At 34.7% G+C, this 18409-nt stretch overlaps 1 protein-coding gene across 7 annotated transcripts in view; it reads left to right on the forward strand.

The window, feature by feature from the left end:
• The window catches only part of Rock2 (Rho associated coiled-coil containing protein kinase 2), a 140485-nt gene that overhangs the window by 83801 nt on the left and 38275 nt on the right, over window positions 1-18409 (forward strand). For all 7 annotated transcript variants that reach the window (XM_048804802.1, XM_015479974.2, XM_048804803.1 and 4 more), the window contains 2 exons: window positions 9214-9474; window positions 16448-16592. In XM_048804802.1, the coding sequence (XP_048660759.1) occupies window positions 9214-9474; window positions 16448-16592 (406 nt within the window). The remainder of the gene's footprint in view (window positions 1-9213; window positions 9475-16447; window positions 16593-18409) is intronic.

An 18409-nucleotide genomic window follows, 5' to 3' on the forward strand; every position in this document is an offset into this window, starting at 1 on the left:
TATACTAGGTTTTATTCCAAAGACACTTTTTTAGAAAAATGTTTTTTTCATTGTAGATGGACACAATGCCTTTATTTATTTTTATGTGGTGCTGAGAATCAAACCCAGTGCCTCACACATGCTAGGTGAATCATACTGAGTCACCACTGAACAACAATCCCAGCCCTTTTTGATTTACAGAAAAATTGAGCAGATAATATAAGAGTTCCCATTTACCCCCTGCGTCGTTAGTTGCCTTTGTCCTCTTATAAATGTATGAACCAGTAGTGGTACATTATTATTTACTAAGGCCTATAATTTATTCAGATTTTCTTACTTTTTACTAATGTCCTTTTTCTGTTCCAGTACCCATCCAGAATAACCATGTTACTTTTAGTTGTCATATCTTACTTAGCCTCTTAGCTGTGACAGTCTCTCATACATTTCTTATTTTTGATGACCTTGATAGTTTTGAAGAGTATTTGTCAGGTACATTGTAGGGAGTGAATACGTCTCTATTTAAATTTGTCTGATGTATCATCTTAATGATATCATTATTTATGACTGTTAATGTTGAACTTGAGCATATGATTTTTTTTTTTTGTTTTTTGGATCAGGAATTGATCTCACGGGCATTCAACCACTGAACCACATCCCCAGCCCTATTTTGTATTTTATTTATTTAAAGACAAGGGTCTCACTGAGTTTTTTAGTGCCTCGCTAAGTTGCTGAGTCTGGCTTTTGAACTCGAAATCCCCCTGTCTCAGCCTCCGGAGCAGCTGGGATTATAGGCATGTGTCACTGCAATCGACTGAGCATGTGATTTTGATTAAACATATTTGTCACTTGAAGAAGACATTTTTAGAATTCTTTTAAATACCTTTCTTGATCTCTGCCATTTGGCAAGGTCATTACATTACAGATCAAGCACTTCTACTTGTACTAGTCTGAGCTCAGAAAGTGCATCCACTGCAAATTTTATATAGGAATGGAGATGTTGTTTTTAACTTTTGATAGCAGGAAAAGTATATAAAGCAGCTTGAGGTTAATTACCATCAAAATGACTATATACAGTATAAGTTTTATGTATAAGCATAATTTTAGGTCATATTGTGAAACCTTATTAGTTTGTAGCAAAGACTAATTTCCAACACTTTTTAGTGTTGGATACAGTGGTTGTTCAAATTTCAGTCTCAATTCAGTCTCAACTCTGAGCTCAAATAATTGCAGTAAAATTTCACCACTGCTATGTGGAATTGAGGATATTCACTTCTAATTCTGACAAAAATTTATAAAACTCCAGAAGAGCAATTGACACCAATTATTTATTAACAAGAGACTTAAAGTTTTCCATTGGGTGCCTGTTAATAAATATTACAGTGAATAACCACAAACTTTAAACATCTTACGTTATCACAGACTTTTTAAATTTGTCCAACTAAATCTTTTTCTGTGCCACATATATTTTTATCACCATCTGTTCAGGTTGTATTGAATCAGTGTTTTCTTAGATTCTTTGAAAATATTCTTTCTGTGCAGACTATTCAGAGGTGCAAATTATTTACCCCAGTATTTGCCCTGATTCCTCCAATAAACACTAACTACTGCATTATATCTATCAGTAACCTCTGTGGCTCCTCAAGAGTCAAGGAAAACCACTCAAATTCTTTGCCTTATTTTTAAACTGACTTGATACTGCTCTCAGTATCCTTAAATCTTTTAAAGGAACTATTGACTAATAGTTCTTAAGATAGTTTTCTCTAGATATTTTTCTTTGGCTACTGCAGTCAAACACAGTTTAATTAATTAATCATTGGTAGATGGCTTTCCCTGCTTGCTGTTGGATTTGACAAATTTAAAACATTTTCTCATAATTCATTTTACTCTTTTAATTTTAAAGTAGTAAATTAAATACTTTTGTTCTTCTGTTTTTTTTCCTCTTCTCCATTCTTTTTGAGAGATTGCTGCTGTCCTGAAATTAGTATTTCTCCTTGTACCATCTCCCTTTTTCCCTTCCTCCTCTACTAGCTTTTTAATTTCTATTGTGATTGACTGATTCAGAGTTTTGATTTCTTGAGTCTTTTTGTACTTTATGTGACTGTATCTGTCTTTCACTTTTCTATTAAATAAGCTTGCAAATTATGTAAATTATCTTAACAATTTTTTTGGTTCTGTTTACAAAATATGCACAACCAGAACAGGTTTTTTTAATAAAGTTTTTCTGCTTTTTTTTCTTTTTTCTTCCCTTTCATTTTCTTTAGTTTTCTAGTTTCTTTAGTTATCTGCCTAACTTACTGTCAGTTTTTGATTTCCAGTTCAAATACCTCTTTTTGCTTAAATATTGAAAAGGGAAAAGATAATGAGAAATATATGTAAACTCATTTGAAGTTATAAATTTCCCTTTGAGCTCTGCTTTAATCTTATTACAACTTAAAAAAAAAAAAAAAAGCTTTGTGAGATCAATTCACAGAAGTGCATCAAACAAATGTCAGAGTGGCTTTTCACAAAAATAAATACCTAAGTCTTAACTGCCATGTCCAGAAATACACATTTCCAGCACCCAGAAGTCCAGAGTGTTCTCTTCCGGTTACCACCTCCACTTGTCCTCCTGGGAGCTATTCTTCTTGTTCCTACCAGTTTGCCCCCTAATTTAACCAGCCACAGTAGCTGTACTTTCTCTGTTCATTGAACTTTATATCAGTGAAATCATTGAATAGATCTTTTTTTGGTTCAGCTCCACATATATCATTTACCGTCAATGTTACAGTATATTAATTGTGTTGCTATATTTTATTCTGCTCCATGCATATGTCATAATTTGGTCGTTTATTTTCAAAATTTTGTTTACTGAAATAATGTAATCATCCATAGTCTTATGGCTTATTTCTGTTAGGTATATTCCTAGAATGGCATTCCTAAACGCTTACCATTAGTCTTAGTCTGTGGGGCCAAGTATTCTTTAGTATGTTTGTGGCAATTTCAGTTTTAAGTTTCCTTTGCCACATTCTTTTGTCAACCCTTTTGACAACTCTTTTGGTCTCGTCCATTTTAAAATTGTTTGTCATTGTGTACATGAGACATGGCATAACACAGTGGTTTAAGTTTCCCTTTCACTAATAAAATAAAAAGCCTTTTAATATTTGAATGTCTTCTTGTGGGAAATGCCATTTAAGTCTCTTGCTTGTTTTCTCATTAGGATATCTGTCACTTAAGAAAAATTTTTTTAGTAGAAATTCTTATTTATTTTGGGTATGAATCCTTTACTGTGTATGTGTTAAAAATATCTTCTCCCTAACTGTGACTTTTTTCTTTGGGGAGGGTTTGCAGTCAGACTTATAGAAAGGCTGAAAGTATGAAGGAACTGTTTTTCTGAAGCATTCATACTTAGGTTGCTGACTTCCTACTTCATCATCCTTTCTCAGGCTGCTATAACACATTCCCATTGACTGGGTGGCTTCAACAACAACAGCAACAAGAAACATTCATTTTTTGCAGTTCTGCAGACTGAAAGTCCAAGATTAGGAGCCAGGATGGTCTGGTACTTGGTGAAGCCCTCTTCCTAATTATAGACAGCTACCCTAACCTGTCTTTGAGTCTTTACTTGGCAGAGAGCAGAGAAGGAAGCAAACTCTTTTTTTTTTTTTTTTAATAAGAGCACTAGTCTTGTTATGAGGCTTCCACTCACAATGTAATTACCTCCCAAAGGCTCCATCTCTACTCACATACCATCACATTGGGATTTAAGGTTTCAGCATACACATTTGGGGGACTGAACATAAACATCAGTCCATGGCACTCTCAATACTTTACTATTATTTCCAATAAGCATGCACAGTCTCCTTTATAGCCACAACATTCCTTGAAATGAGGAAATTAACATTGGTACATTAACAATTAATACTCAGATCTCACTCAAATTTACCACTTGTCGCAATAATGTCTTTCCTAGAAGAATCTGATTCCAAATTACATCGCATGTATTTTCTTTCAGTTTTGAACATTTTCTGTCTTCCCTCAACTCATCTCTTTTGGACTCTATATGCCCCACTAGACTGCCACTTACCTGGGTGCCCTTCTCACCAGTTGAGCCTTGATACTTGATATCCATGGCAGCCATCCTTATGTACAAATGCTCCTCCTTCACCTTTTGAGCTCTGATACCTTATGAGTAGCTTGCCACTGGCTCCTTTTATAGTGTATTTTTATAAATAGAAATATAATTTTTAATGCAGTACAGTGCAATTTAATAAAACTTTTATAATTAAAGGTATTTTATATTCATTTAAGAAATTATTTTCCTACCATGACATCATGAAGATATTCTGATACATTTTTTGGCTTTTTATTTTTTGCCTACTGGTCTGTCATGTCTGAGTCCTTTAAGACTACTAAATAGAATATCGTAAAGTAGGTAGTTTACAAACAACATAAATTTATTTCTCAAAATTCTAGAGACTGGAGGTCCACAATCAAGGAATTGGCAGAGTTGATCTTGGATCAGGGCCCATTTTCTCATAGATGGCATGTTCCTGCTGTTCTCACAAAACAAGCCTGAAAGGGGTCATTGAGCTCCCTGGGGGTATTTTATAGGGGAAAGGGAACTAATCTCCTTCCTTAGAGCTGAATTCTCAGGGCCTAATCACCACCCAGAGGGCCCTCCTCCTAAAACCATAACTTTTAAGATGCTGGTCTTATGATATCAGTAATTATTAAACTATTGTTAAGGTATTACCTTTACTTAGTGTTAGGATTGCATATGATTTGGGAGCAATACAGACTTTCAGACTGTAGCACCTGGAACCAATTTTTTAAGAAGATGTTGTTACTTGGTTAAATTTAATTTGTTTTCATGTGGCTATCCAGTTGTTCCAACATCAAATATTGAACCACCCTCCCTCTCACTGGTATGCATTGCCTCCTTGTGTTGCAATTCAATTGTCCAGATGTGTATGGGTCTATTTTGGGGTTTTCTTTTTCATTCAGTTGTTTTGTCTAGTCCTGCCACCACCAGTACCATAGTGTTTTAATTAACTTGTTTAACTTACTTAGTATTGATAGAATTTTTCTTTTTTTAATGGTGCTAGGGATCATACTCACGGACTCCTTTGTGCCAGGCAAACATTCTACCACTTAGTTACATTTCCAGCCCATGGTTGAGCTTCTTTAAATTATGGGTTTATAGATTTCATTAAATTTGGGAACATTTGGGCCATCATTTCTTCAAATATTTTTTTCTCTTCCTGAAACTTCCTCTCCTATGGCCCCCTTTTGAGACTGGTTACACATATATGATCTGCTTGATGTTGTTCCACGATAACTAATTCTTTTTCCTTCCATGCTTCATTTTGAATAGTTATATGTTGTCTCTCAGGTCACTGATCGCTTCTTCTCATCTTTTTTCTTTTACTCACAAATTGTTTTGAGATTTTGTAATGTAACGTAATATGTAATGTAATATGTAACATAATGTAATGTAATATCAATGGCTCATTCCTGATAATTACCGAATAGTACTTCATTGTAAGGCTAAATGACAATTTGTTTATTTCTTTAGTTGTTGATGGACATTTAGTTGACTCCAGTTTTGTTCCCTTATATATAAAGCAATATTGTTAACTTACTTGTGGGTCAGCCTGACTTTTTGAAGGATTGTTTTTAAGCTGTATTAGAGAAGATTTAGATTTACTCTGATGGAAAATATGTGATTCTTTTCTGTTGTTCTAGTGGCCATGTTTGCCATCTTAACATGTATATTTAAGTTTTTTAGAATAATTTTATTAAACTTATTGAGGCACAACTTGATACCATAAAATTCACCTAAGTAAACTATTCAGTTTTTTAAAAAAAATTTTAGAGTGGTGCAACTATCACTACAATCTGGTTATAGAACATTTCTACCTTCTCAAATGATTTCATGCCCATTTACCCTATTACCCGCTCATCCCAGGCAACCTTTTCTAGACATATACCATCTAGATGTTTTAAATGAATAGAATTGTAAATATGCTACCTTTTGCAACTGATATCTTTAGTATACTTTTCATTGTTATTGTTGTTCTTTTGTTGTTATTGTTCTAGGATTGAATCTAGAGGTGCTTTGCCACTGAGCTACATTCCCAGCACTTTTTATTTTGAGATGGAGTCTCAGTAAGTTGCTGACGCCCTTGTTAAGTTGCTGAGGCTGGCCTTGAACTTGCATTTCTCCTGCCTCAGCCTACAGAGTAGCTGGGATTATAGGCATGCACCACTGTGCCCACCTAGTCCATCATTTTTAAATTTAGCCTCACATAAAGTCTTAGTACATGTGTAAAGTCTTTGCAGAATATAATATGAGTGACTTCTTGGCCAATTCCCAGGAGAGTCCTCATTTCCCTTGAAAATCTCATGAGCACAGTCTGCATTCCTGTGGGCATTCTGGTCTTCTGAGCTCCCACCAGAATAGCCATAAAGCTCCTTTTACAACATTCTAAAGCTTTTCCAGTCTGTATCTCTAAACTTGTGAAAATTCCTCCCACAAACCAGCTCCAAAGATTTTTAAAAAATATTTTTTAGATGTTGATGAACCTTTATTTTATCCTTTTATTTATATGCAGTGCTGAGAATCAAACCCTCACACATGCTAGGCAAGTACTCTTACCACTGAGCCACAACTCCAGTCCTCCAAAGATTTTTTAACCACACGGTCAGGTTAGTCACATCAGTGACCCTAGTTCTGAGTACCAATTTCTGTTGTCATTTTTTGTGTTTCTGTGACCAGAACATCTAACAAGAACAACTTATAGGAGGGAATTTTTATTTGGGGCTCATGGTTTTAGAGGTCTCAGCCCATAGAGGGCTGATTTCATTGCTTTGGGCCCAAGGTGAGGCAACACATGATGGGGTAAGGACCCTGTGGGTAAGCTACTGAGCTCAAGGCAAGGTCAGGCAAGGTTGGAGAGAGAGGATGAGGAAGGGATCCCATGGAAGAAGCAGTTTTCCAGGGCATACCCCCAGTGATCCACCTTCTCTAGCTGCACCTTGCCTTCTTGCAGTCACCACCCCGTTCACTCAAACTAGGATGGGTTAACTGGGTTACAGCTCTCACAATCCAATCATTTCACCTCCAAACATTGCTACATTAACAGGAGCTTTTGGGGGACACCTCATATCCAAACCATAACACTCTTTTACCACTAAACTGCCTCTGTCACCTTTGTCAGAAAATCTTTATTAACCATAAATTATAGGGATTTACTTCTGGACTGTTTTGTTTCATTGGTCTATATGTTGATTCTTACATCAGTACTAATACTGTCTTTATTACTGTAGTTTTGTAGTGAGTTTTGAAATTGGAAACTGTAAGTCCTCCTATTTAGTTCTGACTCAGGATTGTTTTGGCTTTTCTGGGTTCTGTGTATTTCCAGATAAATTTTAGGATTAGCTTTCTGGGATTGGGGGGGACCCTGGGATTTAGATAGCGAATACATTGATCAATTTGGGGATAATTGTTATTTTGATAATATTGAGACTTCTAATCCATGAACATGGGATATCTCTCCATTTATTTACATCTTTCCTTCAACCATTTGGAGTAAAACACATTATACACAGCTACAGACAGACAGACAGACACACACACACACACACACACACACATTCTTTTTCTCAATTCAGTAAGCAGCATTATAATGCTTTTTCATCTCTTCTTTCCCTACATCCCACTGCCTTCCATTTAAAAATTACTGTGACTTAGTAAGATTTTCTATACTCTTTATGTTGCCCTTTCCTATGCCTCACATAATCATTTTCTTGGATTTATTCTTCATTTTGTCAAACTATCCTTAGACAGTTCTTTTAGAAATGATTTGTCACATGAAATTTTATTTTGCCATCTCATTTGTTATAGCTGTGCTGTCTTTTGTATTTAGTATGTTGAATGAGAGATTTGTTGTTGATGGTATTTATTTTGTATTTCTGCATATAAGGCATCTTTTTGGTAACTTTGGATATTTCTTTTTGGTTATTTGAAAATTCCACACTAGCTGTCTAAGGTCTTTATTTAATTTAAAAGTCAAAACTATCAGTTTAGTTTTTAAATTAATACATACCTAGAAAATTTTTACTTTCTTTTTCTTCTGTTTTCTATTTTTAGAACTTTTAGATATGTGTTGAACTGTTGCTAACCTTGGTCTATATTTTACCTCTTAATCTTTCAGTGTGTTCACAGAAAGCTTCTTTGCTCAGTTTTCTGGGTCTGTAATTTGTTCTTAATTCTTTGGCTTCAGGATTTTTTCTTCCATATCAGCCCACTATTTAACTGATGCAACATCTGTTACACTTTTGTGATTATTGATCTTGCATTCTTAAAGCTGTCCTTAGTTTGTTTCACCAAGTATTTTCTTGAAGATTAATTTTGTTTTTTTTAATTACTTTGCCTCTTTTTCATGATGCTATTTTTTCTCTCTTCTCTTTTTGTATGTAGAAATCTTTTCTGTCAGCATTGCTTGTTTCCTGAAGGGGTTGGACATGTTATTTGGTGGGATATATAGATAACTTTTGAATTTGTGGTTTTTCTGTCCCTTCTGGGGACCAGCAGTAACCTTGTATCACTCCTTAGATAACAGTGCTACTTGCTGCTTATCATGAACAAGAGAATGGGGAAGGGAAGAGAGGAGCTAGCTAGTCCTGTTCCAAGTATGGCCACTATTTATTTACTCATTACTCATTTATTACTCATTAGTCATTTATTTACTCATTTATTTACTCATTCTGTCCGTGGGAATGAGGCTTACTCCTTCTCATATCTGTTGAATCTGGTACCTTTTAGATGTTTCTAAACTGCTTCTATTTTCTCAGCTCTCTTCTATGTGAAGTGTGTGCAGTAGTTTGTTTAATTTTCAGAAAGCTGTTTTTAAACTGTAGTGAATTATTTTATCATTCCTTTGCCTTTTATATTCCTCATTCCTATTCTGTGTCTGTTTTTAAACGTTTCTACTTAGTTTCTTGTATTATATTTTCCAAGAGAGAAATTGTGCATTATTTTGTGCATATTTTATAGTATGCTTTATATAGTATCCATATAAAAATTTTGTTGGCTACTGTTTTTCCATTGGACATGTCCAAGTCTAAAATAAGAGAGTTAATAAATTTTAACTCTATTTTATATTTAATAGTTTTTGGATTTTTTTTTTTTTATTTATGGTTTTAGTTTTTAGGCTTAAAAACTTTTTTTTTTCCTTTTCTTTTGTTTTCCAGCTCTTTTGTGCCTTTCAAGATGATAGATATCTGTACATGGTAATGGAATACATGCCTGGTGGAGACCTTGTAAACCTTATGAGTAATTATGATGTGCCTGAAAAGTGGGCCAAATTTTACACTGCTGAAGTTGTTCTTGCTCTGGACGCAATACACTCCATGGGTTTAATACACAGAGATGTGAAGCCTGACAACATGCTTTTGGATAAACATGGACATCTAAAATTAGCAGATTTTGGCACATGTATGAAGATGGATGAAGTAAGTAAGCAAGTTTTTTAAAAAAGCAAGTTTTTTGGGAAACAGAAGGTATTGTAATACCTCATCAGGATGCCACCACACCCAGCAGGTCTTTGTAGTTTTAAATAAAGATAAATTTAGTTTTGCTTATTGTGTAACAAACAAAACAAAATAAAACCAAATTAAAATACTTCCTTTACTAATAATTCATCTAGATTTTTTAGAATATAAGAAAAATGAAAACTCAGTTATCTTCCCCATAGAATATCAACAAGCATTTGTTACCAATCAAAACTGGTTCATGTGTATAGTGACCTAGATGTAGGCTTAGGACACATAATCTAAATTAAGGCATTTGAGTATTTCTCCAACCATTGTTATTTCTATGTTTTTGTTTTAGGAAAGGAGATAAGGAAAGAAATTTTATGTTACCACCTTCTTCTACCTACCCCTATTAACCATATAGAATAAATTTGGGGACATCAACCATTGTGATACTTTACCTATTGAACAATCCATATTATAAAAATAGATTCAGTGACATTATCCTCTTAGCTAATTATGGTATTGATTTATTTGGGTTCCAAAACCTATGTTTTGTCATTTTCTTTTTGAGTGTGTTTAATTCCTGATGGAACAGTATTATATTTTATTTATTTTTGCATTTCTTTGCTGGATATAAAAGATGACTTCTAAGTGTTAGTACATATTGATAGCATGTGTGTATATCATCTTTAGTATGGTTTTCATAACCTTTCAATATGCTCATATAGCTAATTTTTTTCCTGTTATTTATCTAGCAAAGACATATATTTGGAAGTAAATTTCTTCTTTACCTCTTTAGTTATTTATGCTAACCAGGTGATATTTTTATTGATTATCTTACCTTTATAAGTAATCGTCTTTTCTCAAAATCAGCCCAGATTTTAGTTCATCTAGAAAGTTCTCCTTGATAATCCTAATCTAACTGATTATTCTTTTAATGTTATATTCAAAATTTATGCTATACTTTCTAGGCCATTTCTGTTTTAGTTTAAGCTAAAACTTAACATCCAACTTAACATTTTGTTGTGCTTTACAGAATCTGTTACTGTGTCCTATAACCATTTATTAATGTTTAATAGGGGGAGTTTTTGATTGCTCCCAAAGCTCCCTTTTGTGGCATTTACCATAAAATAGTATGAAATGATTAATAGTGAAAATTAATCTATAATGAAAATCAAATACGAAATAGTTTTCTGATAGAATGCTAAACCTTTCTGTGTCTGGGATATATAATCTATGATATTTATGTACTGCACTTCCATGAGTGTATTCTGATTTTAATTAAATCAAAATCTTTTGTGGATGGAGTGGGATGCAGGAAAATAAATCATACCATGTTTATAGAGGAAGGTTAAAGGTACTTTAAAAAATAGAAAGATGTTACCAGGTGCAGTGGTGCACAGCTGGAATTCCAGCACCTGGGGAGGCAGAAATAGGAGGTTTGCAAGTTTGGGGCAGCCAGAGCTATTTAGCAAGATGTTGTCTCAAAATAAAATAAAAAGGGCTGTGATGTAGCTAAGTGGTAGTGAGCATGACGTGCAAGTCCCTGAGTTCAGTCCCTAGTATACAAAAGAAAAAAGTGGTATAGAGTACTAGAGTATGGGGAACAGGAGAAATATGGTATTTATAAAATAATTATACAAGCATGCAAGCAAATACTGAAATAAGCTATTGAAATATCTTAAATTGTTTAAAAATAAAATGTGGCTTAATTTTGTTTATATATTTTTTTAATTCACATAAAGAAAGTCATGTTAATTATACCCCTTGGCTTATAGTTTATTGTCATGAGAAGTCTACACATGTTCCCATTTTATTTTTATTACACTTTTCTTCTTTCAGTTTCTAGTTTGCCTTTACTCTCCCTATAAACAACCAATGTAATGTGTTTACCATTTGCTTTTTGAGTATTAGTACGATATAAATGTACTTAGTTTGTATAAGTAGTATTAGAATTGGTATCATTTTGTTTACTTCTGTCACTTAGCCTTGTTTTTATAACTATCCCTGATTAATATAGGTGAGTTCATTGCTTCCTTTTTTTTTCCTTTGGTATCAGGGATTGAACTTAGGGACACTCAACCACTGAGCCCTATTTTGTATTTTATTGAGAGACAGGGTCTCACTGAGTTGCTAAGCATCTTGATGTTGCTGAGCCATCTTTGAACTCATGATCCTCCTGATTTAGCCTCCTGAGCCACTGGGATTACAGGCATGCACCACCACACCTGGCTAGTTCATTGCCTCCTACTGCTGCTTAGCATTCCATGGTATCTTATCAGTTTGCCTTATTCCCCTGGCATTGTTCCCTAGGTCATTCCCAGCTCCCTCCCATCAACAAAACAAGTGTTTCTCTGAGTGTAAACTTAGAAGTGATATTACCATACCAGAGGGCTCATTAATGAAATATTGCCTGATCTCCTTAAAGCTATAAATGTTCATAACCTGTTCCTAGTAGTGCATGACAGATCTTGTCTCTTCATATCCTCAGGAACTTTTCCCATTATTCAGCTAAGGTTACCATTTCCATTGGTATAAAGGTAGTATCTTTTAAAAATTGTGTTTGTTTCTTTTTAAAAATTTATTTATTTATTTTTATGTGGTGTTGAGGATCGAACCCAGTGCCTCACATGCTAGGCAAGTGCTCTACCCCTCAGCCACAGCCCCAGGCCCCTAAATTGTGTTTCTTAACAACTTATGATGAGAAACCTCTCTTTATATACTTGTCATTGACTTCTCTTTTGTGAATCACCTGTGCATCTTTTGACTCTTTTAAAACTGACTTCTTGCTGACAGAACCTGTTGTGATCCAGAAAACTTGAGATAATTTATAATCTAGCCTTTTGGAGAATAAATTTGTCATCCCCTTATCTATAAGAAGACCAGATGCTCAGATCATTCTTCAGTTATGTTGGCTTTCTATAAAACATTATGCCATGAATAAAGGCAAAAATAAAACACAACTGTGAGATTATAATTTAGAAGAACTAAAGTAAGTTGGTTCTATCACAATTAAGAGTTGGTGTTTCTCTGATTTCTGACATAGATAAATAAATAAAGAGTTAATCACCATTTTCTGGATACCATTCTGTTATTCCCTCTCTCAGAGAAAAAAAAGAAAAAAACTTACTTAGCGCTTGGGGTGTAGCTCAGTGGTAAAACCTTGCCTAGAATGCATAAGCTCCTGAGTTTAGCACCCCCACAACACTGCAAAACACACCACCACACACACACACACACACACACACACACACACACACACACACACACACACCCCCTCTACCTGGATGTGAGAGTCATATTGTATATTGCATGTGGAGGTTTCTAACAGCTGAGAACAATTGTTTTAAATGACTTACATTAATTGGATGTGTTGGCCTCATTCATTGTCTGTCCTCTCTTTCAAAACCTTTACCACCTTTTATGACATGTTCTAATGTGTACCATTTGATTAAGTTGCTGTATTTTTTCTTTTTTTAAGTCTATTAATATGATGAATTGTGTTTATTGATCTCCATATATTGAAACAACCTTGCATCCCTGGAATGAATCCCACTTGATCGTGGTGCACTATCTTCTTGATATAAATTACTGTATGTTTTAAAAAGCTAATTAATAAATTGTTCATGTCTTAACTCTTCTACAAGTGACATCAATTTTTAAAATATAGGTGTGGCTACTCATGTTTCTGGAAAAAAAACCCTCTTTTTTCTGAAAAATGTATATTAAAAAAGAACAGAAATTGGAGTAATTGCTGAATTATTGGAGCAGTGCAGGTAGATTATTCAGAAGCCATTCCTCTTTGTAACCAGAGCTCTGATGAAAACAATAGGTGATACCCAGCAGGGGGACTGGGATAATCCAGGCGGGCAGCTTTGTGTGGCTGTGGGTACTACAGCAGTGGAAGTGGAAGTGGATTCTAAACCATTTGGACTACTGTGCAAGGCATAACAGGTGTATTTCTCTGAAAAGAATGCAAGTGCTCATTTTTAAAATTTTAAAATTAAAACAGACTGAAAAGCCCCTGCCTATTCAACAATTCACCTAAGGCTTTTAATGCTTCTGATGAAGAACTCCACATACAATGTTTCTTTTCCACCTTCATGGGAAGCATTTTGAATGGTTTCTGAGACCAGCTCTTTAATATCTCTGATTGGCCAATTTATGTTTTCATAAACTCTTGTTTTATGAAATTTTGTCAGTTATAAACACCAGATATACTTAGCAAATAAACATTTAGTCAGATGCATTTAAAATAATTTTGAGGAATCTTCTTGAAAATCTTTCTCTCTAGCTTAAAACCCTTCAGTAGATTTCTGACACGTGCTGGATAAAGTCTCCACTCCATAGCTTGTCTCTGAAACCTCTTATGATGACATGGCCCTGCCTACTTTTACCTTCTTTCTGTATCAGCTGACAGCACCTCATGGCACAGAGTTCAAGAGTTACCATACAGTTATTTTTTACTGTAGCATTATTTCATGATTCCTAGTCTTCATATATGCGGTTTAATAGTCTGCCTGGAAAATTCCTGCTCATACATTGAAACTTGGTCCAGAGTTTGCTACCTTGTAAAGTTTGTTAGGTTGGTTCCACATGTTAGTTTCTTTTTAGAGCATTATCCTTTTCTTTCTGTTCTTTTTGTTTTTGACACTACAAAATATATAAGACTTGACTTACACTTTCTCTGCCTCAGCCCTGGAATCAGCCACTTCTTTATATTCTCATTTCTTTTATTAGAGAAGAGAGTTTTAAGTCAGTGTTTAGGGGCCCACATGCTCATTGCTCCTGGAGTATCATCACTTCTAGGCTGTCAGTACACAAAACTGGTACATAGGTGTTACATACACTTGATGTGCTAAATCACATTCCCACGTGTGTTTATACTTAATTTTGCAGCTCTGTTTGTGCATAATATATTCATTGTGGTTCATATAGACACCTTTGACTCATGTCCAATACCACAGGGTTCATTCTAGTCTTCTTTCTTTTTTGTAATTTCTTAGATATCAAAAAACTGCTGAGCTGGGGGTCATGGCTCAGTGGTAGAGCGCTCGACTGGCATACATGAGGCACTGGGTTTGATCCTTGGCACCACATAAAAATAAATAAAGTAAATGTTCTGTGTTCATCTACAACTAAAGAAAAAATATTAAAAAAAAAAAACTCTGCTGGGTTTTTTGGGGATGTGGATGTGGCTCAGTGGTTGAGTACCCCTGAATTCAATCCCCAGTGGCTCACATTTATAATCCCAATAGCTCAGGAGGCTGAGGCAGGTGGGTTTTGAATCTAGAGCCGTCTCAGCAGCTTAGTGAAGCCCCAGGAAACTCAGTGAGACCCTGTCTCTAAATAAAATACAAAAAAGGTCTGGGGATGTGCCTCATTGGTTAAGTGCCCGAGTTCAATCCTCGATACCAAAATACAAAAACACTTGGTTCGCATTATCTGTGGTGTATTTTCTTCTTCAACCCTCGTATAAACCTAAAATTATTTCATAACTGCCAGACCCAACTGTTGTAGCTAACAGATTTGCTAACATTGTTATGTATTTCTTTTGTTTTTAGCCTTAGAGTATCCTATTAAAATGATGTTTTCCTTGGGAGGCTGAGACAGGAGGATCATGAGTTCAAAGACAGCCTCAGCAAAAGCGAGGTGCTAAGCAATTCAGTGAGACCTGTCTCTAAATAAAATAAAATGGGCTAGGGATGTGGCTCAGTGGTTGAGTGCCCCTGAGTTCAATCCCCAGTACTACTACCCCTCCCCAATGATGTTTTCCAGAGTTACTTGGGGCTGCTCTTCCAGTTCCCATACAGTGAAGTTATGTGATTCATTTATAAAACAGGTTCAGTTTTTACATTTTTGTGTGTGAATTTTTCCCTGATTTTAAGAATTAAAGCTGTATAAGATGTATGCTCAGAGTAGGGTCTCTTGCTCTTTATCCTTATTACCTTATTCCTATTACTCCTTCTTTCTACCTCTTTCCCACATACTCCCTGCAGGTATAAATCAATCTCTTTAGTTTCTGATTTATCCTTCCCATATTTCTTTTAAGCAGAATCTGAGACTTGTCATAAATGTACATTCCATATCCATATAATTTGAGAACTTTTCCCATGTGATAGTTCCTAAATATCTTAAATATCTTTTTCAAATGTTTATTTAAAAAACCTTAATGTGTTAGCCAAATATTCTGGGGGTAGAACATTAATTTTCTAAAAGGAGAGTGCTATTTGCATAGTTTACTCAAAAGTGTTTATTCTGCAGGCAGGTAGTTATTGAAACTGATATTCAACTTTCCCTTCTGACCTTCATCACATGGAATTTTCCATTTAACTGATTTGAACTTCATTGCACTTTATGAACATGCTTTATATAAGGTCATTCTTGTTCTTTTTTAAAATGTTTTTTTTTCTGTTCAAGCCATTATATATCTCCATTCCTTTGAAACCTAAATTGTCCATCTGTCGCAGTCTAACTTTATATCATTTCTTTCTTATATCTTGCCCTTTCTCTCCTGCCTTTGAACCTTTTAGGCTAAATAGGCTTGTGTGTGTGTGTGTGTGTGTGTGCGTGCGTGCACGCGCGCATGTGTGTATATATTTAGTAAGAGTTTAGCTCTGAAGTCTCATAATATTCATATTTTAAATTCTAATTTCTATGAAGCCGTGCAAGTTCAGAGGTTTTCTTTAACCTAATAAGTCCCTATTAAATTTTTCTGCAAAGTATAAACTATAGGATAGTCCTTTGTAAAAATGAATTGTATTGGCTCCCATAATCCAGACATTTTTATGCATTTCATAATACATTTCAATTCCCTGTACCCAAAGCCATGTTGGCAGTGAAGCTCTGTTAGTGGCAGTGTGTAGTCACTCTCTATCTAAGAGTAAACAAATAAGTTTCATTGATATTTCTGTATATTCACGATGGTCTCTTTCTCTGCTGTTTGTAGACAGGCATGGTACATTGTGATACAGCAGTTGGAACACCTGATTATATATCACCCGAGGTTCTGAAATCACAAGGGGGTGATGGTTATTATGGGCGAGAATGTGATTGGTGGTCTGTTGGTGTTTTCCTTTTTGAGATGCTAGTAGGTGAGTAAATATTTTAAGTTGTTGTTTTTTCAAAACCCTTTCATAACACTTTAGTTCAGTCAAGGATTTGGAAATATAAGGAAATGGCATGTGTCCTAGGGAAGATTGAAATTTCTGGAAATTTTGATTTAGTAGTAAATAACATGAACCTGGCACAGTGATTAAGTGGAATAAGTAGAACATGAAAGGAATTAAAAGTATGTTGTTAGAAAATATTTCTTCAGTAGACCCTTTTGAGTTAAGAAAATGGTAGAGCAAGAACAAGTTTACAGCTACTCAATTCTAAGATTTTTGGGGGATAATTGTATTTGTTTTCAGTGTTTTAAATATAAGATTTTACTGTTTGTTATAACAAACAATAACAGAGAACTAGAAGTAACTTTTTTCCTGTGGTGCTGGGAATTGAACCCAGGGCCTTGTGCATACTAAGCCAGTCTACCACTGAGCTACAACCCCAGCACTAACAGTATTTATTGGTTTATGTAGTTTTGTATTGATTTTGTAAAATGTATGCCTTTTATTTACTACTAGTATTTTTTGATTTGTAATTCAGTGGAATGAATTTTTTTTTTTTTGATATTTCAGTTTTAGAAAACTCAAAAGCGAATTCAGTCATTTCTTTTACTTTGACCAATTCAAAATATGAAAAGCTTAAGTGTTTCAAAACTTTTTTTTATGTGTCATAGACTTCATTTCTAACATTTTCTATTCCTAAGCACTGGGGTCACAAAAATATCTTCTGGATGAGGACAATTATGATTGCTTTACTTGTCTTGGGATGAGGGAAAATATAACTAAGATTTAACTACATTTAGTACTTTTGTAAGTACGATAAGGCTAATAACATTACATGGAGTTTTTTGGATAATCTTATTTGTTATAAATATTTTAAACATAAGGCTGATAGAAATATGTTTTTGGAATTACAGAATTTGTTTTCTAGATGAGGACCCTAAAAGAAATTGATAGTATAAGAAATTGATAGTATAAAATCTATAAGAGTATGATTATTGCTTAAAAAAATTAGAAATGTTTAGTAAATCCCGAATTTAAATCAATACTACGGACCTTTTTTGTGGTATAAATTGCCTTGTTTTAGTAATGATCCAATATATGTGTCATTGATCTTCTTATACTTGGTTTCATATTGTAGTATGACCTACTTTGTTTTGGGCCTTTGTTGTTGTAATAAGTCTCTTTTTACATACCATCTGGTACCAGTAGCTGTCTGTTCTCCCACCTGATGAAGCATGAAGATATATCTTGCAATCTTTTGAAAGTAGAATATATTCTCTTACTTGCTTTGCCTCTTCCAGGGCTTTAGAAAATAGGTACCTTTGAACAAGTAAATTGGCTCATTTGAATAGGCCATTTAGATTTCCACTACTATTTTCAAGTCTGAGAACTAAATTAGAGTTTAATGGCAGTGATTTACAGTATTCTGAGCCTACTGCAGTGCTTGCTTATGTTAGTTGGCAGTGATCTTCATTTAGAAGATTCTACCACACTAGAAAAAAATTACACTAGAAAATTCTTGAATTCAGTGCTCTCCACCCCAAACCCACCTTTGAATTCAAACAACAATCTGAATATACCTTTTGAAGTTTTGCATTGGCTGACTTAGAGAAGTTGGCCAGCACTCAAGTTACTTGGCCTATAGACATATACTGGGCAGGGCCTTTACCTGCTGTGGCTTTTGATGGGTAGTGACCAGAACTGTTCCTTTAGGATTTTCTGTCTTTACACTTGCTTCAGGGGCTCTTTATCATAATCAGTAGTTGGCCACAACACTATGTTGGGAGACAATTTCTGTCCCT

Source organism: Marmota marmota, unplaced genomic scaffold, assembly GCF_001458135.2.
Source record: "Marmota marmota marmota unplaced genomic scaffold, marMar, whole genome shotgun sequence".
In the NCBI taxonomy this organism is placed as follows: domain Eukaryota; kingdom Metazoa; phylum Chordata; class Mammalia; order Rodentia; family Sciuridae; genus Marmota; species Marmota marmota.